This window comes from Phalaenopsis equestris, unplaced genomic scaffold (assembly GCF_001263595.1).
Source record: "Phalaenopsis equestris unplaced genomic scaffold, ASM126359v1 Scaffold000750, whole genome shotgun sequence".
Lineage (NCBI taxonomy): Eukaryota > Viridiplantae > Streptophyta > Magnoliopsida > Asparagales > Orchidaceae > Phalaenopsis > Phalaenopsis equestris.
The window spans coordinates 128,692-155,097 of record NW_018165190.1 but is presented as its reverse complement, the minus strand read 5'-3'; the positions used below and the strand labels follow the sequence as shown (position 1 = coordinate 155,097).

The 26,406-nt window shown below is 36.9% G+C and overlaps 1 protein-coding gene across 1 annotated transcript in view; it reads right to left on the bottom strand.

The window, feature by feature from the left end:
* The window catches only part of LOC110030673 (xaa-Pro dipeptidase), an 89,685-nt gene that overhangs the window by 38,775 nt on the left and 24,504 nt on the right, over window positions 1–26,406 (bottom strand). Inside the window, 2 exon segments of the mRNA XM_020733510.1 lie at window positions 16,446–16,525; window positions 16,528–16,570. Of these exon segments, the coding sequence (XP_020589169.1) occupies window positions 16,446–16,525; window positions 16,528–16,570 (123 nt within the window).

Here is a 26,406-nt window from a genome sequence, read left to right as displayed (position 1 = left end):
GGTTTCCTCATGTTGGTTTCATCCTTCTAAGTGTTAGAAGTCGATACCACACACGCGAAACTCTAGAAGGGGACAGAAGTGGGTTAAATTTCTAAAATGAGGCGGGTGTCATTTCTAAGGTTCTAAGATAGTCAAAGGGAGACCCCTAAGGCTAGATCCTAAATCCTACGAGAAAGACTAGACCTCACTAAAAATGAGGTCAACAACCATTGGTGCCTAGGGGACTATTAATAATTTATATGTTGGGGATCTAACCTTTATAAAAAATTAATATAGTCTTCAGGTTAGGTGATGTCCAATTTACATTACAGGACACGACATGAAAATAGTTAAGGTCTATGCAATTACAAGTGGCATTTCTATGATTAGATTGATGACTCTTATTAATATGATTATAATTACACGTGAATTGATGAAATACATATTTTATACAACAGTCATGATTCACTACATTACATATTTTTTCATTTACATATTTTATATGATTGTAGTATATTGTGACATGTGTTATGGACATGTATATGAGTTACATATGAGCATGCACATTATTTCATTTTCGTTTATAAAATTTTATTTTAGTCTTAAATATTTCGTTGAGTTTGTTGTTACTCACTTTACGTTGTTAACTTTCGAGAAGTGGCAAGGAGCACCATGACAAGTATTCGGGTGTGACTTATGCAGTTTTTACATTTCATAATTCTGGGAACTTGCACAAACTTTTGGATAAGTACTTTTAAAATTTTTGATTTAGCAACTATGCATAGATATGCATATTTTGATGATTTGATTTTCCACATTTTCGAGTATATGTGAATACGAATGAATTATGAAATGAAATGTAACATGTACATTTGTGGTGATTTAATTAAATTAGAGCATCGCCCACTATATCCTTATTTTGCAAGTCACGATGAGTGCTCGAAAGAATTTAGTCCAACCGAATCGTTCGCCTAGATCTCATCGCAACTGACACTTACACGGGGGCTAATTGGGGTGTGACATAAAGTAGCATCAGGGAATGGTTATTGGATGAAAAGAAAGATGGAAGCTTGTAAATTTAGAAATAAGAATGAGATCACATATGCATTGATTTATACAACTATAGGTCGATGGATCTGGGATGGGTAACTCCTATGATTTAAGGTATCATATATGCACAACAATAAATTGAATTTGAACAATAATTATATTAATATAGATGAATATGCCTAAATAGAATAAAAAAAATATTTAGGGTCAGTCACCTAAGCCAATTACAGAGCAACAAGTACGAGCTAAAAATGTCTTGAACAGAAATGATACATCCACTGTGCTACAAGGCACCGTTTAGTTAATATCGAAAGTGTTTAACAAAATGACTGTCAATGAAACATCCACTAATACAGAGCCTAGATCTGAACTTGGGGCAGAAGTTAATTGACACTTAAAAATTTTTCAGACATTTAAGCCAACTGCATTCAAGGATGTGATGACCTTACAATTACCAAAGATTGGTTATTGAAGATCGGAAAGATTCTAGATGACATTATTTGTTTGAAAAATAGCAATGGTGAAAACTCTTTCGAAGTTTTGCGAAACAATATAGTCGACAGTGGGATCCAGTTGTTGCTAAGACTACAGACAAAGAACCACAAGTTTCAACGAATGAAGTCGAAGCTCCCTAAACCTCGGGAGACTGACACGAAGTTGCTAATGCTGAAACTGTCCAGGGTCAGCCAAGGGGTTGTTGGTTCAGCGGGGAGGCTGAACCGACCGACCCAAATTAAGTCTGGAGTGTGCCACCTCATTTCCTCTCCCCCCTCCTACTTATCTATTAGAAATGTATGTTATTCTCTGTTTGGGGTAAAGTTTTGTCATGTTTTCAGTCAGGACAACGTTCGACGTCTAAGTTTTCCCTTTGAGAGTTGTATCCAAAAGCAATAAGATGCTCCAGTTGTAACTCGTCTTGAGGTGGTGTTTATGTATCACACTTTCCCCTCCTTTTCCCCAACCACCAGATTGATTGTGCTCCGTTGAAACTGCTCTGTCGGATGTTCTGTGTGGTTGTCCAGCTGTTGACCATCCCCCCTTCCGTTTTTGTCTGTTGTCGTGAAACCCACCCAACACAAACTCACTGTCGTCAATCCTCATTCCCTCTGCCTCTCTCCCGTGACCTCCCCACATGCTATCTAGAAACCAGCCTCTGTCCCACCCCCTGCCTAGAAACCAGCTCACGCCCAACCTGCTTCTTAGAATCCATCCACCGGCCAACCTGCTACTTAGAATCCCTCCCACAACCCCAACCTGCTGCCTTCAGAACCTCTTCAGCCTTCCTGCTTTAGCAGCCATCCTCGGCACATCTTCCAGCTGCTATCCCAGACCCCTTTTCCCCATCTCACCACTGACCCGCAAACCCCAACCTACACCCACCACTTGCATCCTCACAATAGGGTATTTTTTTTTATTTTTATTTGTTGTTTATTTCTTGTTTTAAAGAGTCTTCGATGTAACTGTTTTGAATTTCAGCAATAATATTTCATTTATATTGTGGTTTAGGTTAAGTCCAGTATCACTAACTCAAGGGTCAAACTAAGTTATGGAATATGAGGTAGAATTTATTTCTCTTTCCATATATGCAATTTACTATGTCAACACCTAGGAAGAAAAATGCCACAGATTTTTGTGCGACCTTATGGATTAGTTGAGATTAACTTTAGCCTCATTCAAAATCAGTGATCTCAATGCTAGTTGAAAGAGTTGGACGAATTGAAAACGAAGTGAACTTTTCCAGTTAGTGGTGACAATCTCAGGCAAGCAAGAGAATATATTTTCAAAAATAGAAGAATTTTAAAACAAAAAAATTAAACCAGAAGGTAAGCATAAGCAGCCTCAGCCAGAATAACCAGTTTGTGAAATATGTGAAAATAGAAATTTTGGGTTGTGTTTGATGGATTCAGGAAAGTGTTACAAATGTGGACAGTCGAGGCATCTTTAGATGAATTATCCGCGGGAAACGAAAAGAGACAGCGGATATCTAACAATTCAAGGACAGGGAGCCTAGAAAATTTTTGTAACGCGGTCAGTCCAGTAAAATCTATTTTTGAGAAAGCCTTCAACTCAAGTTAAGGGTGAAACTTCAAAATGCAGAATTGAGCAACTAGTGAAAGCTAGAGTTTTAAAATTACCCCTCAATAAGCTAAAAAATCTGAAGTTGTTATATTTATGTTGTTGCTTCAAGATCAGCCTAACTTTATCTCATTCAATTCAAGTGTATCGTATTCTTTCATTTCTGATGAATTTTTGTCATTTTATATGTTGATCATAAGCATTTTACTCCAGTCTAATGTACTGCTATTATTTCGGGAAGTGGTTTTTATGCAAATATAAATGGCATGCATGTTAATATTCATAATAAGAAGTTGCAAAAAGAATTAATTATAATACCAATTCAAACTTTAGATGATATCAGAAATTGATTGGTTAGTAAAATATTTTGCTACAATTGAATGCTGGAAAATATAAGTAAAACTTAATTTGCTTGACGAAAAGTCATTATCTCTTATGCGATCGAAATGCACATTCTCTGATTAGTGAATCAACAACAACAAGCCTTTATCTACAAACTTAATTTGTCTGATGAAAAGCATTTTATACCTTATGTGATCGAAATGCACAATCTTCTCTGACCAGTGCAATCAACAAGTCTTTATCCCACTTTGTGGGGTCGGCTACATGAATCATGTTTCTCCATTGTGTCCTATCGAGTGTCATATTTTTATTTAATTATAATAAATTAAGATCATTTTTTTATACAATATGCCCGTCCACCTCTGTCTTTCTTAACATCTACTCTCCTAACCGGATAATCAGAAGGTCGACGTTTAATGTATAAAAAATGTAAAAGTTTGAGAGTACTTACAAAATGATAAACTGATGTTTCTAGCCAAATTAAAAGTGTTGAATAAAAATATGTTGGAATTGCAAAACTTCCCAGTTGTTGAAGAATTTCCTGAAGAATTGTCAGGGCTACCATCATAACGTGAAGTTGTGTTTGGCATTGATGTGCAACCAGGGAAGTCTGCATTTTTCAAGTCTCCTTATAGGATAGCTCTGGATGAAATGCAATAATTAAAATTTCAATTGCAGGAACTGATAGATAAAAGTTTTATCAGGCCAAGCAATTCATCTTAGAGTGCTCCAGTATTGTTTGTCAAGAAGAAAGACGAATCTATGTGGTTATGCATCGATTATAAAGAGCTAAGTAAGATGACAAATAAGAACAAGTATCTTTTGCCCCGCACCGATAATCTATTTGATCAATTTCAAAGTGTTATTCTATCATTCCGGATTGATCTAAGATCTGGATATCATCAGGTTAGAGTCAAGAAAATAGATATAACTAAGACAGGTTTTGGGATGAGGTATGATCATTATAAATTCTTGGTTATGTCTTTTGACTTTACTAATGTTTCTGCTTATTCATGGACCTAAAAAATCAAATATCTAAGCATTATATGGATCAGTTTGCCATTATATGTATTGATTATATTATGATATATTCAAGAACTAATGATAATCATATTAAGCATCTGAAAATAGTATTGTAGTTAATGAGGCAGAAGAAGTTATATGCAAAGTTGTGAAAATGTGAATTTTGGTTGTGGAGTATTACATTCTTGGTGCATATTACTAGTGACAAGAAATCTCAGTAGATCCTCAAAAGGTGAAAGTAATTGTGGAACAGCTTATTCCAAAAAAAATGTTAGGGGGTACACAATTTTCTTGGATCTATCAGATATTACAAAAGATTTGTTAAAGGATTTTCACATGCAGTTATGTTGTTGTCCAAGCTGATGAGAAAATACATTCATTTTGAGTGGACTGCAGAATGCAAGTATAGTTTTCAAGATTTAAAGAAATATTGACCAATGCTATTGTGTTAGCTATTCCATCAAGCATAAAAGGGTTTCAAATTTACAGCGACGCATCACTGCGAGGCTTGAGGTGGGTTTTAATTCAAAATAAAAAGGTGATAACCCATGCATCAAGACAGTTGAAGCCACGTGAGAGGAATTATCTAATACATAATATGGAGTTAGTTGTTATAATGTTTGCTCTGCAGATTTAATATACAACTTGTATGATGTGAAGTGCAAATCTTCAACGATCATCAGAGTTTGAAATATATTTTCACACAAAGTGTTAAATTTGAGGTAAAGTGGATGACTGAGTTGAATAAAGACTACGATCTGGTAATAAAATATTGTTCTAGCAAATAAAATGTAGGAGTCGATGCTTTGAACCGTAAATCCACAATTAATGCAAACTAGATTATCACTCGGGAGCTGAAATTGATTAAAAAAATTGATGTCTTATAGTTGGAAGTCGGAATACCAAAAGATATCGGGTATTTGCAACAGTTAATCCTACAACAAACATCAATGGATAAAATCAAAGCAGCCCAGAAAGCTAACAATAAATATCTGAAACAATTCAATCAGGAAAGAGGTCGGATACGATTGTTGATAGAGATGGTCTAATTAGAAATAAGATGTAGTTATGGGTACCTAATGATTCTGATTTGAGACTAAAAATCATGCATGAAGCTCATCATTCAAGCTACACAATTCATCTGGGCAGCACTAAAATGTATCATGATTTGAAATAAAATATGATGTTACTAAGCATGTGTCAAAAGATCAAGCTTATCCGATTCTACAATCATTATATAAACCTGAAAGAAAATGAGAAGAAATTATTATTGATTTTATTATGAAATTTTCCAGATTAAGACATAGCCACAATATTAATTGGGTCATTATTGATAGTCTAACAAAACCAGCTCATTTTTTGTCAATCAGACAAACAGATTCAGTTGAAGACTTAGCTTGATTATATATAAAATAATTTATCAGATTACATGGAATTTTAAAAGTTATTGTTACTGACAGAGGTGGAAGATTCACATATATATTGTGGAAAGACATTCAATAAGATTCGGGAATGCATTTGCACCTTAGCACGGCATTTCATCCACAAACCGACAGACAATTAAAAGGGCCAATTAAGCTATTGAAAAATCAGTTGAGGCTTTGTGTATGTTTTTGTTCCTTTTTCTTGTTATTTTTAAAGGAGTCATCAGTTTTTTCATCTTCATACACTTCTTATTTTCGAATAAATCTCTTTTCCTAATCATATGAGTGATCAAGAGAAAAGAAGAATCGAAAAAGCAGGACATATGACAAAGGATGATAAACAAGAGAAAGAATGAGAACCTCTTTGTGTCAAACCTCGCAAGAATAGGTTAAGCATACACGTCTGAACAAGATCGGATTGAAATAGCTTATATCAAATATTCGCGAAAGAATGCCTAAGAAAGTTATCCACAACTAAAGATTGAGATGTGTTTGTCTGTTTTGGGGTTCAGGGTGCTCCGAAGTGGACGTATCCCACTTGATTTATTACATGTTGAGAGTTGCCCAAAAATACTCTTGATCCAGAGAGTTCTGCTTACATTTAGAATGATGACTAACACAAGCTATCAAATGACAGTTATTTCGCATGGGGATACTTAGATGCTCTTAAAGCTTCGGTTAAGCCACGGGGCAGAGAACAAGTCTCTCGCAATCCCCACATAGGTAACAGACTCATCGGCATATGGAGCCAGCGAAATAACTGAATCATCCCGATGGGAAATCCTGATATGTCAAAGCACATCCGGGTCACAAGGGCAAGAGACAAATCATCGTATCCCAAAGACGATGGAGCAGCGGCAATCAAGCCGTTGAGATGATACCAACGAAGGGAAAAGAAGATACATGGCTCCCCAGGGGCAGTCAAAGAAAGGGAAAAGTAATCCCTACAAGATAGAGGTTGTAGGTCAAGGTATCACGAACTCGTTATCGCAAACTACTTGGACCCTAAGTCTACATGATCGTGAAGGTGGTCAATCCAACACGTTCAGAGATCTCTGGTCAGCAATCTGTGAATTACGTCGTCCACAGAAATCTTGGTAGCCCAAAGGTTAAGAACATAAAACTCTATCCTATGAATATTGGGTGGAGCTCCACGAGATAGGACTTATATCCACCGAAGTGACAAGAATGCCACTGAAAAGAAAAAGAAATGAAGATTCAGATATAAAGCTAGAAACACACTTAACAAGGGACTTATACCTCGTTTGGGTCGAGAAGCCTTGTAACGACTTAAGCGTTCAAGGCAACCTCCTATGTAAAAAGATATGTCAAACTAGTCAGTATAGAGGAGTGCGAGGACTTCTCGGGATATACAAATGATGCAGTTATCGAGAACGGACCATAGATAATGTGGAGACCCACCCTATTATATGATTTGGGTGAAGGTCATGCTATGCAACCCGTTTTAAAATCAAACTGAATGTCATGCAAGAAAGTAAAAGCAGGTTTTAAAAGACCTAAATCTTTTAATTCAAAATGTTAGATTATCTCAATTTTTTTTTATTATGATTTTTTTAGTAAAAAAATTATAATTTTATGGTCCTAAAGATTCTAAATTGCATTTTTGTGACATCCCAAATCATCCCAAATAAATTGCACATTAAAAAGTGTGAAACAACCAAACACCCAAGCATGCAATAAAACGGTAAAGCAAGCAAAATATAATAAATAAAGGCTGACATAGCTGAGTCGGCGACATATCCCAGAAAAGAAAATGCGACCAGACACCACATAAGCATATTAGGCCCTAGCTCTATACAATAATGTAGAATTCAGACTTAAGATATAGCATATGAGTCGCTGCTTTTGGTCCCATTAAGTGGTTTGATGCATCGTCCGCCTTGAAGCTCGTGCCCGTACCTTATTTCCAATACAAACTCAGCTTAGGGATTATCAAATACATTTGAAAAAGAAAACAAATACTCAACCTACTGAAAATTGTTAGCAAGGGTTAATTCATGCAATTATATATGAGCCGTGCCCTTTTATTGGGTGAGCTAAATAACACCTACAAGTAAAGGGTTAGTAGAAATCATCACATACTCCCCCTTCAATGGTTTCTGTGTGTGGCATATATATGGGCACGACTCTCTGCAAAAAATGTTCTAATATACTATCATGCATATCAAGCATACAAGCATACCAATAAGCACAAAAGTGACGCTTGGCTAGAACAAGCAAATTAATAAAGAATAATAGCCAGAGGCATTTAAAAGGCTAGCTAGCATCCTAAACCCCAGTCTAGCACACAATCTAATGAGAATGTGTCCTAACAAACATCTAATGCTCGAGGTAAGTCTCCGAGTAAATATGACTGACGAGGTCATCACAACGACCCAGTCCTAAAGATCCAACAAATTTAAATAATATCTCCCAGTATAAATTTTGAAAAAGGTTGGTCTTACATATAGCCTAATTTGTTACATGCATAATTTTAAAATTATAGCAAATGTAATAAATAACAAAATATATTTTTTTTTGTTTTAAAATAAGAGACATTAAAGACAGATCTATAACATGCACGGTGACACAAGTTAGATCTCTTGAATCCTTAGCACAATCATACTAGTGTCAATCCTAATGTGATAACTCGCATTGCTCATCGGGATTCACCGGGAGGGTAATGTTCGTTATGGCATCTCGACCAACACGGAGGTCACACACGTATCGGATCTGGCTCGTTATCCATACACGCATACAAATGCAAATGCAAACAATCATACCAAAAAAGTGGTGAAGAGTGTATCGTGGAGGCAGTGATTCAAGAACGGGGGTGCATAGAGGCAGCGGTCCAACGGAAGGCAGTGACCCGAAATGGTGGGCATGTCGTGGAGGCAGTGGCCCAATGGATGGGCGAGTCGTGGAGGTAGCGGCCCAATGGATGGGTGAGTCGTGGAGCTAGTGACCCGAAATGATGGGTGTGTCGTGGAAGCAGCGACCTGAAAGATGAGTGTGTCATGGAGGTAGTGACCCGAGAGAATGGGCGTGTCGTGAAGTCAGTGGCCTGAAAGATGAATGAGTCGGCGACCCAAAAGATGGGCGTCCAGTGGAGGCAGCGGCCCGAAAGGGTTGGCATGTCGTGGAGGCAGCGGCTCGAAAGATAGGCGTGTCATGAAGGCAACGGACCGAAAGATAAGCGTGTTGTGGAGACAGCGACCAGAAAGATGGGTGTGTCATGGAAGCAGTGTCGAAAAGGGTGGCGTGTCGTGGAAGCAGCAGGCCGAAAGAATGAGTGTCTTGGAGGTAGTGACCCAAAATGTTGGGCATGTCGTAGAGACAACTACTAGAAGAATGGGTGTGTCGTTGAGACAGCTACTAGAAGAATGGGTGAGCGTGTCATAGAGGCAGCGGCCCAAGAGATTGGTGTGTCGTGGAGACAATGATTTGAAAGGGTGGGCATGTCGTGGAGTCAGCAGCCTAAGAACGAGTGTCTCAAGGGGCATTGACTCGAGTGGCGAGCGTACCGAGAAGGCATTGGCTCAAAAGATGTGGGCGTGTCGTCGAGGCATTGGCCCAAGTGAGCGAGTGTACCGCAAGGGGCATTAAATCAGGAGCGTGATGATCCTCACTAGAGAGAATCATACAAGTGAGGTGAGTGTATTAATGAATACTCAAAATGCAGCTCAAGCATGTGATGATGATTATGTTAAATATCACGCAAGCAACACTAATGCACATACACAACACTATGCAATCAGGGAGATCAACTCGGGACTACGTGGCCAATGTTCCCAGTCAAGCCAACATTGTCGATTAGGCCAAAGTGATTGATTGACCAGAAAGGGGCGACCGATAGAACCAAAGTGATCGATCGACCAAGCCGAGGCAGCCAGTCGAGCCAACGTAATACGTAGGTCAGACCGGGACTGCTAGTCGGACTGATGGGGTCGGTTGACCAGACCAGATCGGTCAGACGAACCAAAGTGTAATGTCGACCACTAACCAGGGCGGGGCGACCGATCGAGGCAAAGTGTAGGGTCGACCCGGCCAGGGCCCGGCCGACCAGGCTGGGGCGGTCGGTTGGGGCAAAATGTATTGTTGACGGGGCTAGGGCAATCCTTGCTCGGTCGAAGCAAAGTGTAGTGTCAACCAGGCCGAAGAGGCTAGTTAAGTTAAAGTGCAGTGTCGACCGGGTCAGGGCGACCAGTCTAGGCAAAGTATTACATGTAATTGGTCAATCAAGAGGCATGTTGTCGGGTCGATCAATATCGTTCGACCAATTGACTCGTCTGGTGACAGACAATCGATTGAGTCGGACGATGTCGTGTAGCCGGTCATACGTGTCTCATGTGGAATGTGCAAGATGTGATGCAATAACGAGCCACACTCAACTAACACTCTCACATATGCAACTAAGGTTTTAGCTCTTGGACACGCGGCACAGTTGCCTCCGACTTTAGAGAGAAACATGGAGAACTTCATCATTTGATTTCTCGTAGAAGTGCTTCACTACTTATGGGGCGGAGTAGCTTCAAAGCTTTTCCTGTTATACAACCCTCCACAATTTTATAAAATGGACTAGCTACAAAGTTTTTCTCATTCATCAAGGTCCAACAATTTCAACCCCTCTAATGAATGTTGGAAGCGCTAAAACCGTGGGAAATTAGGACTCAACCCGCTTAGGTTAGGGCTGAGACTTATCACAGAAAAATCACTCGGCTTCTCAAAGGATTGCTCACAAATGTGATTCCTAACCTAGGGCTTCCTCTGGTAAATAATTGGCCAATCAATAAACATACGGTCATGCCGACTAGGTTGGTTGGCCAACTTGCGTAGAATAGGCGACTAAAAACCTACAGAGACATCACAAAGTTGGCTAATCAAAAGGTGTATGATCGCGTCGACTAGTGTCGGCCAGCCAACTTGCCTCGTGTGGGCGACCAAACCCACAATACCTAGCAAAATTTACTCTTAGGGCCGGGTAAGAAAGAGAACGCGAAGGGTTTAAAGTACGTTACTGCCACGTTGGTTAATCGAAGTCTCGCGCTCATGTTCCGGATGAAGCTCTCATAACAGTAGTAGCGAAGCCCAACCAAGTTCTTCCCCAAAGTAACTAGAAAGCTTACCTCACCGGAGAGATTGCCTGATCTCACCAGAGTTTTGCTTTCACCAACATAGGATGAAGCTCTTCTTCCAAAACGAGGGACCGTGAGCTCGGCAGAGTCATCCTTCCCCCAAGCTAAGTTGAAGCTTTCCTAGTCGTACTTGCAGAAAGTTTGCCACAGTAGGACGAGGTCACCGAAGAAGAAGAATGATGATGAAGAAGGAGAGGAATGGGACCAACTCCTTAGCTCTCTCCTTGAGGAAGATGAAGAATCTTCTTCAAATCTCCTTTGATTCAAGAGATTTTCTCTAAGGCACCTCCAAGATATCCAAGACAAAGATGAAGCTCTCTCTTGTACTCTCCCCAAGCTCTCCTAACCATCCCCAAAACTGAAATGAAGTGGAGATATGTCAAATCAAGAGGAGAAGAGAGTTTAAACTAGTCTCCCCATGCAAATCTCAAAAGTACCCCTTTGATGAGGCCAAGAATGGCAAATGAAGGGCATTTAAGAGATGCCAAATGAGACTAAACCCAAGCCATTACATCCCCCCATGCACATCTCCTCAAGCCCTAGGAGATCTTTGCAATTTCTGCTCATTGGGGGGTGCACCAATGTCAAATCGTCCCCAAAAACTAGTTTTTTAGCATCTGAAACTGAACTGGCGCCAGGCCTTTGATGTCTAGGCACCACCCAGGTGGACCCTACTTTCTCAAATCTCAGAAAAAGGCTATTTTCAGTTGTTTTGGGCGCCTAGGCGCCCAAGCACCAGACTTCCAGGGACTTAGCTTTGACCATATGAGCGGGCATTTTAAGGTCTAGCCCCGAAAACCCAGATTTATACTGAGAGCGCCTGACGGATGATTTTCTTGATCCAAAAGCTATGGGAGATCACATATGAGTAAATTATGATCCCATAATCTCAAAAAAGAGTATTTTGCTCGTCCATTGATCGAAAAATCTATCGCCAATGGGCGCTCCGGACTACGGTGCGGGTAGGGCGTTCCAAACCCTAATTTTCCCGTAGCGTGCATAAGAGGGCTCCATTACTTCCCTTGTCCCCGGGGAGGCTCTGAATGGATACAGAGGGACACCAAACATGTTCAATGTCCTAGGTGAGTCGGTCCAACTGCAAGTTCTACCGGGTGGGGTTCAAAACCTGGTTTCATGCCCCGAACACATATAGAGATCTCAGATGGGTGACTTGAGCTAAGGGAAGTAACAAGTGAGCAATGAGTCGTCCCGAGCCATTCAAGCGGACACCATATACGCGTAACATCAAAAATTGACGTCAACAGTGTTCTTGACTTTAAAGGAAAATGGGATGATCACATCCCAACGATCGAGTTCGCCTACAAGAATAGCTAGTAATCTAGAAGTGAAATGGCTCCTTATAAAACATTGCATGACAAGAAATGCAGAACTCCATTAAGTTCAGTTGAAGTGGGTGAATGTCAAATATAAGCCACAGACAAAATCAGGTTAAACAAGGACAAATTGAAAGTTGATCAGGATCGACAGCTGAAAAATTATGACCCACAACACAAAGCATTAGAATTTGAAATTAGTGATTTTGTGTTTTTAAAGGCAATGTCAAAGAAAGGTACAGTCAATTTGGTCAGGAAAGTAAGTTGAGTATCAATTACATCGATCCTTTTGAAATTATAAAAAAAAATAGCTTAGTTGCTTACAAATTAGTTTTACCTACCAATATGTCAAATGATAATGATGTGTTTCACATCCCAATGCTGAGAAAATGAGTTTAAAATCCAACCAAAGAATTTCACATAAAGACATTGTAGTACAGAAAATTATAATGTATATTGAAGAGTATAGAAAAAGTTTAGAAACTGATTTTAAGAAATTGAAGTAAAGACTAATTCATTTTGTTAAGATAAAATGGAAGCACATACCTGAAAAAGAAGCTACTTGTGAAATACATGAAATTCGACAAAAATATTCTTTCCTATTTAAGTAAACTCAAAAATTTCTACAATTTTTATGGTGGAGTTGTAACACCCAAATTTTGGCAATTTTAGGGTATACGCTAAATTTTGTATCTCTCAGAAAACAACCGAGTCAAATTTATAAAATTTTACATGTCGAATCAATCATTTTAATATATAGCACCACACATGAATTTTTAATATATTAGAAGAAATAAAATTATGAAACAAATTTTAATTAAACTTAAAAAAATTCCTTATTTAAACCTTAATTCCACATCATTACTGTAGCCACCACCACTCCTACGCGATTCTCAGCAGTGGGATGGTTCCGAACGGATGAAATCCAATGGGATCTCATTAAATGCCATGTCCTCACTTCCTGTCCCGAATTCTCACTCACATGAGAAACTTCGCTCTAGCACTATAGCAGGCGCGGCCGGCGCATCCCGTAGGGAGCCACAAACGGAAATTTCGAGCTTCAAAGTGAAATCGGTAAAAGGAAACATGACTTTTATGATATTATGTTTTTGTTTTGATGTTTGCCGCAAATCGGTGTGCTTTCTCGTTTCCCTGTCACTGCAGTGAGGAGACAGTTTCGGAAGCCGCGAACTTGATTTTGGCTTTTGGATTGGGTCGTTAGCAGGAAATCATCAAAGAGAAGTGAAAGGAAATTAAGAAGGAAGAAATAGAAAAACCTTTAGGGAGAATTTATGCAAGGAAGCCCGTTTGAGATAAGTTTTGGCAAATAAAACATGTTCAAAGTTAAGATCTACACCAAGAATTTGATGAATTTATGAGAGAATTATGATTCCAGGTTGTTTGCAAAAGGTGACAAACTTAAGGAAATTTATCATAGGGCTGCTCCGTCGATTCAGGTGAAATAATGATGTGCTAACTAAAGAAAAATAATTTTGTGGGATTTCATGTAATTATATTTTTGACACTTGCATCTAAAATTTTTTCTATTGAGGATGAATACTTGCATAAATTGTATGAATGAAAATTTGATTTATCCCTTACGAAACATGATTTTACTATAATATAAATTTGATGAATATGCTTATGAAATTATTATTTGTAAGTATTCATTTACAATGATTCATGCATATGATATATGAAATATTTATAATAAATGTTTGTTATAGAAATTATGATCTAAAAAATATCATGAGTTCTGTTATAGGTAGAATATTAAATGAAAATTTAAATTATGGATGATAAGGAATGATGGTGTTCCTGACTCCTAGTATTCAGATGAAGATGAAACTCCATGTAACGTTAGAATCAAACAGCGACAGAACGTAAGAAACCATTGATATCAGAGGGGTTACTGATAACCGTTATTTGGGGAGCCCAAATTTTATCAATAGTTAATGTGGCATTTGGGTTGGATCATGACCCAATGACATGACAAGACATAACATCAAAATAGTTGAGGTATCTACAGTTACAAATAATATTTCTATGATTATATTGATGACTCTTATGAATATATTTATTATTACACATAAATGGGTGAAATAAACATTATATACAACAGTCATGATTCTCTGCGTTACATGGCTTTTCTTTTATATATTTTATATGACTATAGCATGTTGTGACATGTGTTATAAATACGTATATGAATTATATATGAGAATGCACATGATTTCTTTTTTATCTATAAAATTATTTTTTGGCCTCAATTAATTTGTTGAGCTCATTGTCGCTCACTTCATGTAGTTGACTTTCAAAAAGGGATAAAGAGCACTAGGGCGAGTAGTCATATTTGACTTGTACAGCTTTTGTATTTCATAGTTTATGAAATTTGTATAGACTTTTGAATATGTACTTTTACTATATTGAATTTAGTAACTCTCTATAGATATACATCTTTTGAAGATGAAATTTTCCACGCTTCCGAGTATATGTAAATGTGAATGAATCATGAAATGAAATGTATCATGTACATTTGTGGTGATTTAGTGAGACTGGTGCATCACCCATTGAATCCTGATTTTGTAATTCATGACTGATTTTGCAAGTCAAGATAAGTGATGGTGAGAATTTAGTCTGACCGAATCCTCCACCTCTTTCTTCGCAGCTAACCCTTAACTGGGGAGCAGTTGGGGTGTGGCAGTATCATACAAAGCAATGTAATAATATAAAGAAAATCCCCTTTATGAGTTTCATGCATTATACATGATTACTTATCATCATCACTTGCCTTATCCCAACAATTGATGATGCTGAAAGTGTGAAAGAGAAAGAATATTAGGACAGTAAACATAAACTCAGCGAGAAAAGATACCATGCAAGATGAGAAGAGTCGATAACAAAGAATAGGCCTAGAGAAAAACAAAGAGGGTCCCACAATAAGAAGCAGCCAATAATATCAAAATAAGTGCTTCAGCCTCACAAGAAAAGATGGTGAAGAAGTCTTTGAAAGCAGAGAAACTGCTGGGCAGTAAAACAGTAAAAGAGGATGATTAGAAGTAAAAGAAAGAAAATCAATGTAGAAATTTAGAAAAACAATGCAGATAAGTAGACAGATACCAGGATTACAACAGAAGAAACAAGAAAGAAAATAGGAAAATTGCACCATAAAAAGAGCAATCTGTATGTGTTCGTATATTTGCAAGTGATTTTTCATTTGTGTGTGTGTGTGTGTGTGAGTGTGAGAAAGAGAGAGATAGAGGGAGAGAGGGAGAGAGAGAGAGAGAGGGAGATAATTTGATTGTTCATTTGTGTGTGTGTATGTGTGTGTGTGTGAGTGTGAGAAAGAGAGAGATAGAGAGAGGGAGAGAGAGAGAGAGAGGGAGATAATTTCCATCTTATTTTGGCTCATTCCAATAAGCATATGCTTTCACCAGCAGCTGCCTCCTCCCTCTTGCCTGCCTCCTACCTCTTGCTCTATTCTTCCACCCTGCTTCTCAAAGTAACTTCCAAATTCATGCTCTCTCCATCCTCCCTATTCCTCTTCCACCTCAGATAGAATATCTTCTCCAAAAATTATAGACCAGTTATTCTCATTTTTTTCCCTCCCTACAATATATTTTATTGTAACAAAAGTTACTGCAGCTATCTGAGGTGGACAACATTAAAATATAGGCGCTAGATATATGTGATTAGAAACGGAGCTCCAATTTTAACTCAAATATGAATTAATGAACCGGCAGCATGTGGCTATAATTCTCTACTGAAAAGTGCAGCTCTAGAAAGCTGCAATAATTTATTATTGATTGAATGTAGTTAGTTATAGGTTTGAATAATGCTGGATACACGTGAACATATCCAACATAAGGATGTACTAAATAAATAAAAACATACATTGACCTATCGTGAGAATTACTAATAATGAATGGGCAAACAGACATATGAGGAAATAATCATACAATAATATTACAAGCTTCATACATTCATCATATAAGACAATAGAAAGTTAAGATTAAGAATAATGCCAGGTGTGAAGAATGAAATTAACTTCAAAAAATCAGTATAGAATAAGCTCAAACTACCTCAACATGTGCTTCTGAACTCACATCATTAGCATACTGAATAAGATCAAGCTCCAATTTAGATTTTATAACTCGGCATATATAGGATGAAGAGTGATTAAATCAGTCTCAAACTTCTCAATCTCCTGCAAATAGTCGTGACAGCAGAATTCAGATTAGTCAAAACAGCAAGGATTTGGATGTATGGAAATGCATTGAAAATTAGAAATATTATTAGGACAAGAATTGGATTCAATTCATGAAAACCTGTTATAACTGGCTGAATTACCAACTTATTTTTTCAGCAAATATTCAATAGCCGAATATGCTGCTAAATGACCGGCTCTAGCTAAATAGGCTGAAAATTCAGCCCGTAAAATGTAACGGCAGAAAAAACTGAGCGTCGCTTTCAACAATTGATATTGTTTGATTAGTGACTGAAATTTTAGCCGACAAATTTAACAGCTGAAATGTCAGGTGATAATTAGTTGAAAAGCTATATCAAATTGAATCCAAGCGCAAAAAACTTCATTTTTCTTCCCTCTCCCTATGTTCTCTCTCACGGCAAGGCCCTCAACAACGACGGTCATGCTAGGCTCAAGCAAGGAATCCAATGCTTGAGGAAGGTAACTCTCATATTTCTCCCTATTCCTTCATTTCTCGCTTAATTATCTCCCTCGCCGAAGCAGTTTTCTTCCTCTGCATGAATTTCATGGCTCGCAATCTCAGCAAGCAATCCAAATATAAAGCTTAATTCCTATGTATTTACATATGCAACACTGAACTTCAATTTTAACAGCCATGATTTCCTATTTATAGTTAGGGTTTAGTTTAAATACATTTCACTCAATTCCTACGTATTTGCATATCTAAAACCTAAAGTTCATTTTTTACATACAAACCTGTTACACCGGTGCCTATGGGCCATTTATTCCTTTTATTAGTAATTATTGTGGGGTATAAATAGGGTGTATTAGATTTAAGGTTAGGTTATATTATGAGATTGTTGTCTTGAGTCTTAGGATTACGGTTAGGGTTAGGGTTAGGGTTTAGGTTTGGGATTGTGTTTGGGTTTGGGAGAGATCGCCTACCTCTTGAATTGTAGGTGCTTATCTTTATGTATTCGGATTGTGTTGTTTGTATTATTGTAGAAAATATTTGTTTGCCTTGATTTCTATGAAAATTTATCTCCGATTCATATCAAATTCCTATCAGAACACTCGATCTCAGGGAAACAAAGACGAAATTGTGACATACAGAAATCCCACGTTGATACAATCAAGAGCAAGCTGAGAAGCCAATGACAGGATGGTGACCATATAAGAGTTCTGCATCAAACCTAAATATAGTCACGAGAAGCCAAAGATGGGATCGTGGCGTGTTGCATCGTGCCCTAGTTACCGAACTTTGCTATGCAGTCTCAATTTGAGTGACCTAGGAAGTATACAATTGCAATTTGAGTGAACCGAAAAGCCAACGACAGATCGCTGCATCATCATGGGACCGAGCATCGCAATACAAATCACGATCGGAGCTAGCTAGGAAGCGAAGGGATCATGATATAGTCCAGATCAATGAGGACTCTAACCATAACATCGCGATTTGAGGTAGCTGGAAGAAACAATGTCATGACCCGACAGGGGGGGGGGGGGGGGGGGGGGGAATTAACCAATATGGGTACGAACTATGAGACGGTGGAAATCAACTCTCTTCTAGTTTATTTTTATCACTAATAGTTTAATATTCAAATGTTCATGAAAGAGCTACTGAAGAAAGCAATTTAATTAACAAGTAAAAATTTATATATTTTCTATTGTTGTTCTCGCCTTCTATACATATTTGTTCATCTTCTATTTATCTTGTTCAAAAGCTTAAAGTCTAAAAAATATTAAAGCAACATAATAAGTTATCTAAAGATGATACAGAAGTAATCACATTTATAAACTACAATAACCCAAGAAAGGGAGATCAATATGCATGTTGGTCTTTCATACCTCTACATGAAATATTATAATATGTCAGTCTTTCATATTTTTATAAGAAGTGTTATACATACACCATACAAAAGTAAATATCGCGGGGTAAGTAGGTTGGGTACAGTAACAACGGTATTAAAAAGAGGTAATTAGAGTTAATTAAAATTAATTAAATTTATAACTTTTGATTTTTATATATTCCAATTTATTCATAATTTATATATAGTATTATATATAGAATTAATTGATCAGACGAGTATAATTTTATAAAATTATTTTGATTGCAATCTGAGGGAAGCGAAATTTGAATTACATTTTAAGTCCCCAAAATTTTAAGTTGATTTAACAAAGCTGGTTATTACAAATGAAAGGATTGCAGCGTACCATTGTGACCAAGAATCGTGGGACAGCCGCAATGTGAGCGAGTTGGGTAGCAACAACGGGATTGCGGCATACAAGGCACTGAACCGCATGAAATAATCTCCATTCGAGTTAGTTGGGAAGCCAGAGACGCAATAGAGGCTTACAATCTGGGAAGCCACAGGATCACTGCTTACGACCTCGTTGTTCAGTTGAGATTCATGCAACAACGAGAACACGACATACAAGAGTTCCACTTCCGTGATTGAAAACCGTCCTGGAAGTAAGGTCAATCAAAATTTAGACGCCCTGATTACAATAACGAAGCCAAATCAAATAAAAAATGGAGGAATATTTCTCGTCTATGGAGGGGCGACTCTTGTCTATGGAGCGGAGATCACGGAGCTGGAAAAAAAAATAATAAAGAGGATCATGGAATTTCACACAAAACTGCATGCAATGGATCCAGTGACAACACCGAGTATGAATGCGAGTGACGACACTTGGAAGAAATATCGAACATTCGGAAGGCGGGAAGAAACGGAAGCAGGCAGGATCGAGCAAAGGAGTCGGAAGTGGATCTGAGCGATGGCATCTTGAAGGAATTACACAGCATATGGAGGTTTGGAACAGGAGGCAACAGGTAGTACGAGACAGCAAGCAATTCGGGTCTGAAGAATATCGATTTGAAGGATTCTGGCATAGAATAGAAAACCGCAGAGGGTTGCATCAAACCGCGCCACGACCTTTTACTTTGGCAACCTTCCGGGCGAAAAACGATTCAAAAGTAATGATGAGAAGGGGCGAGTGGAGAAAAGCAGGGAAGTTTCTAAGTGATTGATTATGACACTGCAGAGTATTCAAAAGGGAGAAAAAATGGGGACCCTAATATGTGCAAAACCTTGGTGTCAACAAATCCATCAAAAGTAACAGCTATATTGGAGTGGGGTAACTTCCCAAAACCATGAAGAGGTTGAGAGAATTCTTGGACCTTCCAGGATACAATTAAAAGTTCGTGAAGGCTTGTACTTCGAATGTGGCGACCCAAACTTTTGAGAAGCTAAATAAGATCATAACGATTGTACTAATACAGGTGTTACCAAACTTCAACTAACCTTTCATTATAGAGATAGATGCTACAAGCTAGGTGCAGTCCTCATGCAGTGTCAAAGTTCCATCACTAATTTTAATCAAGTGCCGACGGCGAGAGTCAAACTAAAGTCAGTTTATGAGTGGGAGTCATATGACTTAATTCAACAGTAGTTTTATTCTTTCCCACCTTGCGAACAAGATGTATTTAAAAAGGAGAGTAATGTTACACCGACACCTGAGAACAATTTAGTCCTTTTATCAATTATTATTGTGAGGAATGAATAAGGCTTATTATGCCTAGGTTTAGGGTATGCTATGAGATTGTTGTCTTCAGTCTTAGGGTTGAGGTTTGAAAAAGATCGCCTACCTCTCAAATTATAGGTGTTAGGGTTGAGATTTGGGAGAGATCAAATTCTAGGTGCCTATCTTTATATATTTGGAATGTATTGTTTGTGTTATTGAAGAAAATATTTATTTGCCTTAATTTCTGTAAAAACTTTTCTTTGATTCATATCAATGTCACACAATTCCTATGTATTTTGCAGACGTGCCACAAAAGTCCTACGCTATTTTTGGTGTGATATTGAGAATTTTAGTGTTATGTGTGTAAATATGAAAGTTTAGTATGAGATGTGTGATTACATAAAGAATGTGTGCTATGTATGTAATGCCCTTTCTTGTAAGAGTCAGAAACATTTGCATACATGCTACTCAATTCCTATGTATCGCATACTTTAGCGACTTTGACTGATTGAAACTTAAGAAATTTACATACATAGCACACAATTATAATGTATTTATCTATCTCACACCTAAACTTTCATATTTACATACATAGCAATTTGGTGCTTTAGACCTATGTATGAAGAGATGTGTTCCACTAATTTTAAAAAGGGTATATGTTTGCTATTTTTGGTGTGATATTAAGGATTTTAGTGCTATGTGTCTAAATATGAAAGTTTAGGTATGAAGTGTGCAAACATATAAGAATTGTGTTATGTATATGAATGCCCCTTTCTTGTTAGGGTTGGGAACATTTTCATACATACCACACAATTCCTATGTATTTACATATTTTTGTGACTTTGACTGCTTTAGAGTTGAGAAATTTACATAACTAGCACACAATTCTTATGTATTTTCAAATCTCACACCAAAATTTTCATATTTACAAACATAGCAATTTGGTGCTTTACACCTACGCATGAAAGGTGCATTTCACTAATTTTAAAAAGAGTTTAAGTTAGCTATTTTTTGTATGATATTAATAATTTTAGTGTTATGTGTGTAAATGTGTAAGTTTAGGTATGAGAAAAGTGTATAATTTAAATTGTGTGAATTCGATACGTATAAATGTATATTTGAAATTTATCTAGAGCCCTGTATTATATTGTGATGTTTGTTATATGCACACTTTTGTACCGATAATCATCATTAATATTAAAAGATTTCAAGTGTATTATATGTTTTGCAATGATTTAGAAGAAATAACTTTGTATGTACTCAAGTCTTAAGTAGTAAAAGTCAAGATGAGTTGTAGGTCAAAGATCAGTCTGAATGTGTGTTATATCCATAACTTCATTTGGCCAATCAAAGCTTTTGAAATTTTATGAAACTCAAAAATCAACTAGAAATATTTACTCCATTATAGGGATGTGCATTATTTGGTCAAAATCGAAAAATTGAACCAAATAGATCAAGTTCGGTTTTAAAATTGGATTTCGGTTTTTGATTTTTAAATCTTCAATATTTGGCTTTTGGTTTTCGGTTCGGTCTTAATTTTCATTAAACCGAACAGATGGAAAAACTGAAATTTTATTAAAAAATTTTATAATATTTTGATTTCATGTGGAATAAATTAAAAAAAATTATTATATCTAATATCTGGTTGAAATAAATAAATAATTCATGAAATCAAATCGATACTATGTGAATAAGATATATGATTCGTAATGCTTGTTCTTGGTAGTATTTTAATAAATAATTAAATTTCAATTTTTTTATAACCAAACCATTTAAACCGAATTAAAGTTTGGTTTGGTCGATTCGGTTTTATTTAAATTTTGATTGGTTCGATTTTCAAGATTATGAATTCCGATTATGAACAGTTTGACCAATTTTAAAATCAATCCATCCAAACTGACTGAATGCTCCACCCTATGTGGTCACCGAAGTAGGTTGTTTCACGGCCCACCATACAGAGGAACGCCACTATGTGATCACCGCTTAGACCGCCATATCGGTGTCTGTCTGTCTCGTTGCTCCACCTCCGACCACAACGAACCTCCCACACCCCTACAACTCCCACCACACTGCAACCTCAACCCTCCTTCGAGGCAGGCCTACTGTGGTGGACACCCACGACAATTTTGTTGAACCTGCTGTGGTGGACACCTCACGACAATTGTCATCGAGTCGAATGGACATTCATGAGTAATTTAAATTATAATAGTTGAAATTATTTTTCAATTATATTATATAGCTATTATTTTTTTTTCCAAGTTTTGTCCATCTATGTAACTCAGCTACAGAATCACGGAGATCATCAAGAGTATGTATGATGCTCTGTATATATCATGAAAGATCCTGATTGAGATTCAGAACAAGTAATTCAACGAGTTTGAGGTAAAACTAAATAAGCTTAATTACAGTTATAATATTAAATTATTTTTTTATAATAAAAAATATTATTTGATATTTAATTTACAGACTTCTGGTGAGATGTTCATCATTAGCAATAGATATGAAGAAACTTCGAGACCCGACACCTGAGGGCAGACACCCCTTGTGAAATATGTTCATCGATTTCTGCAAGAAAAAAAAACCCATCTGGATAACAGAGGATGCCTGACTGAGTTGTCCAAAGGCTAAGCTTCTACTAAGTATGTCAAGAAGAGGTATATGACGCAGCACAATCGGAGCTTAGATTATGAGAGCATGTGTACCACTTTACACACTAGAGCTTGAACTCATATACCGAATATAGAAGAATAATGGTAAGATTTATCAAATGCATTAAATTGATTTTGTAATTATTTTTTCGAACATTTTTATACGTTAACAAAAGCAGACACTTGGGCGGGAGTCCATCGTCGCTAAGTTGCACGCCTAAACACATCACTATCAGTCGAGCCAGTGGTCGAACGACAATAGATCTCAATGAGTCCACATTATTTGATTTTTTTTTTTTGGAATTTATTTACAATCTTATTTCAATGCTTATTACCCTTTACAATCATCTATAGAATGCATATTTGTGCCTAGAGGATGCCTGGAGTCAGAGTCAAATAATGGTTGTTCTAGTGGTCAGTTTGTCCACTCAGACTTTGAGATCTAGAGGGAAGCTTCCGAAGAAAGAAGAATGGAAGAGATTATGGCCTTTGCGAATTAAGATTTTTTTAAGACGAGCACACATATATATAGGTTTTTGGTTGATTTTTCAGCCATTAAATTATTATCAGCTGAAAAACAATCGCCTAGGTGGAGGCAAATCTACCACATGTTCAGCAAGTAGCTTTAATGATTGATAATTCAGCCAATAATAATATAATGGCTGAAAAATTAGCCTGAAATCTTTATTGGTTTAAAATTTTCAGCCGACCATGCATTTCCGACAATCAATTATTAGGCTGATAATTACAAGCCAAAATTTAGTCGAATCGAACTTAACAGCTGAAAAGACATTCTTACTGACTGATTTGTTTGTCGATAAGCATTGAATTTTCTATAGTGATTCCAAGGTAATGAGACATGATAAAGTGATAAAAAAAGAAATGAAATATCAGCTATTTACATACTTAAACAAATTTTTGTTAAATCTAGAATAAGGAAAGCCTAACAGTGACAAAAATTTCATAAACACAATGTTGAAGTTAGAAAATCATAAACGACATGGCCCAAAATTTATCTCCCAATTAATTCCAACAAGCTCGGTCAAAGATCTCAAGGTTCTTACTCAAATATATTCTATGAGAAATGAGGTTCGGGTAGGATGATAGTCCTTATAACTCCTAAGCCATTTAATCACAACAAGATTTACGTTGATCCTTTAATCGAACTTAATGAATCACACACATCGGCACAACTCTAGATGTTCCAACATAAGTATAGTCATTTAATGATCACCATTGGCACAAATCATAGAGCTATGAGCATAGATTAAGTCACTCAATTAAGATCTTCATCAATATTAATATCAAGACCTATAAACTCGATCAATCACAATGATCTAATATGGATCTCAAAAAAAAAAAAAAAAAGTGGTTTGATTCTCCATCCTTTATTTGACCAAAAGTTCAAAATGCCTTCAACTAAAGGGCATTAGGATTTAACATTAATCTCAAAGGCTATATGAATTATCTATCGAACATATGCTTTATCAAGGTATCAAAATATAACCTTCATCTAAAAGGCTATAAGCGCTTTAAAGAGAAAAGATAGAGGGCTCGCTTACTGTTGCATCCCAAAGAACAAACAATGCTGAATCGGTTTTAGGTCTTATTCACCTTGATGTTCGATCACTGACATGACATGAAATAGTCTAGGAATCCTCAAGTTGGCCTACTTACCATTTTGCTTAGTTATTGTGTGCAGGACTTCAACATGGGCTTGGCTAAATTAATATACCCAAACTCTTGCAACATTGAAGACTGTTTCTCACTCATACACATCATTAGCTCCATGAGCCCAATTACATAAACGCATAATTTACAATAGAAAAGACTTAATCATAACAAATCTTTACCGGTGTCATCTAATAATTTACCAAGTATTAAATAGCCTCACTAATCAAGTAGCAAACTATAAACATGTGAATCAAAGATGATGGTCTTAGCCTCCTAAAACATGGAGCAAGTTTAAATGGAAAATACATCAAGATTCAAAGGTGCTACAAAGACTTCAAGGCTCTGCTTAGTTTAGAATATATGGGTGTCAAATGTTGTAATTGTGTTTGAGTAAGAATAGTCATTGGCTCAAATATGCTTAAACATAAATCCAATAGCAATAATATCATTTCTATATTCAAGCATACATTTAAAATGATATATAACATTTCCAAGAGCTAATTAGAACTATATATATACACATATTGAAAGTAAGGAATATGTCTAATAAGATATATATAAGAAGACAAAGAAGAAAAAGAAGAAGAGAATAGTCCTTACCCTACAACACCAAGATTAAGAGCCATCGTAGCAACGAGCATGAATGGTCAACATAACAGCCTGTCTACAGTCAGAAATTTAACGACTACTTCAGCAAATAGAGCAAATTTCAAAATTCAAATAGGCTCATCTTGAACTAACTTACTCGACATTGGGTGCATGAATAGACCACCCATTTCCACTTTATTTTAAATATTGAAAATGGAGAAAGTATGCTTAAAGGTTTCATGGAAGAGGATTTTTTATGCATTGATTAAAAAAATTCCTTGATTCATTACAATAAAGTTTTCTCTTGCCAATATTTTGCTGTTTTTCTTTTGTTTCTCATAATATTGAGTAGAAATGAGATATTCTATTTTTGCATCCATCGTACACTACACTAAAAACTAAAGAAGATTTAGAGTGGAAATTGTCCAATAATTAAGGAAAGACCTGCCCTAGCCATAAAGAAAGAATTGTGGGTTCTCCTAACCCTTTAAAGGATGGAAGAGTGTGGTTCTACTCCCAATTTGAGAAGGACGGTATGGAGGAATAATTTTTTTTTCTGACAGCATCACGCAAAGGAGGGATGATGGTGAATTTCCCAAGGGTTAAATACTTAAGACAGACAAATGAGGTTGGCACCAAATCAAGTACAAGGGTTTTGAGTACTCTTGCTCTTTACTTGCATTTATTTGATTGTTCTTTACTTGCACTTATTTGATGGTTCTTTACTTGCACGTTTATGTGATGAATGGTTTGATTGTAAACTTATTTGCTAGTTTGGTCAAGCAAATTTTGATATTGTTCTTAAAGTTTGTATCACTCGCTAGTTAACATAATATCACTTAATTACCATGATATATTTTCTGCATACTTGTGGCTTGTGCAAGATAGCTTATTTGTGTTGTGATTTTACTGTTTTTGGGTTGACTCGAAAGAAATTGCAAAAGTTCTATTTGTGGTATTTCACACCCCAATTACACTCTGAGCAATAATTTAACACTTGCATATATATATAAATGCACGCATACACATACACAAGATAAACATCTACTACCATGAGAAGAATGAATATTTTCCGCATATTGAGATTTAAATGTTTGTTGACCTCATTTTTTCGTGAGGTCTAGTATTCCTCGTAGGAGTTAGGATCTAGCCTTAGGGGTCTTCCTGCGACTATCTTAGAACCTTAGAAATGGGACCCGCCTCGTTTTAGTTCGACCCGCTTCCGTCCCCTTCTGGAGTTTCGCGTGTGTGGTATCAACTTCTAGCACTTAGAAGGACGAAACCAACATGAGGAAACCCAAAAGGGATTCCCTATAGGACCTTCCTGAGCCTTAGGGTGGCCTTTTGCACAATTCGCACTCCCGCGCGCACAAGCTTCGCAATTCGGAGGGTCGATACGTC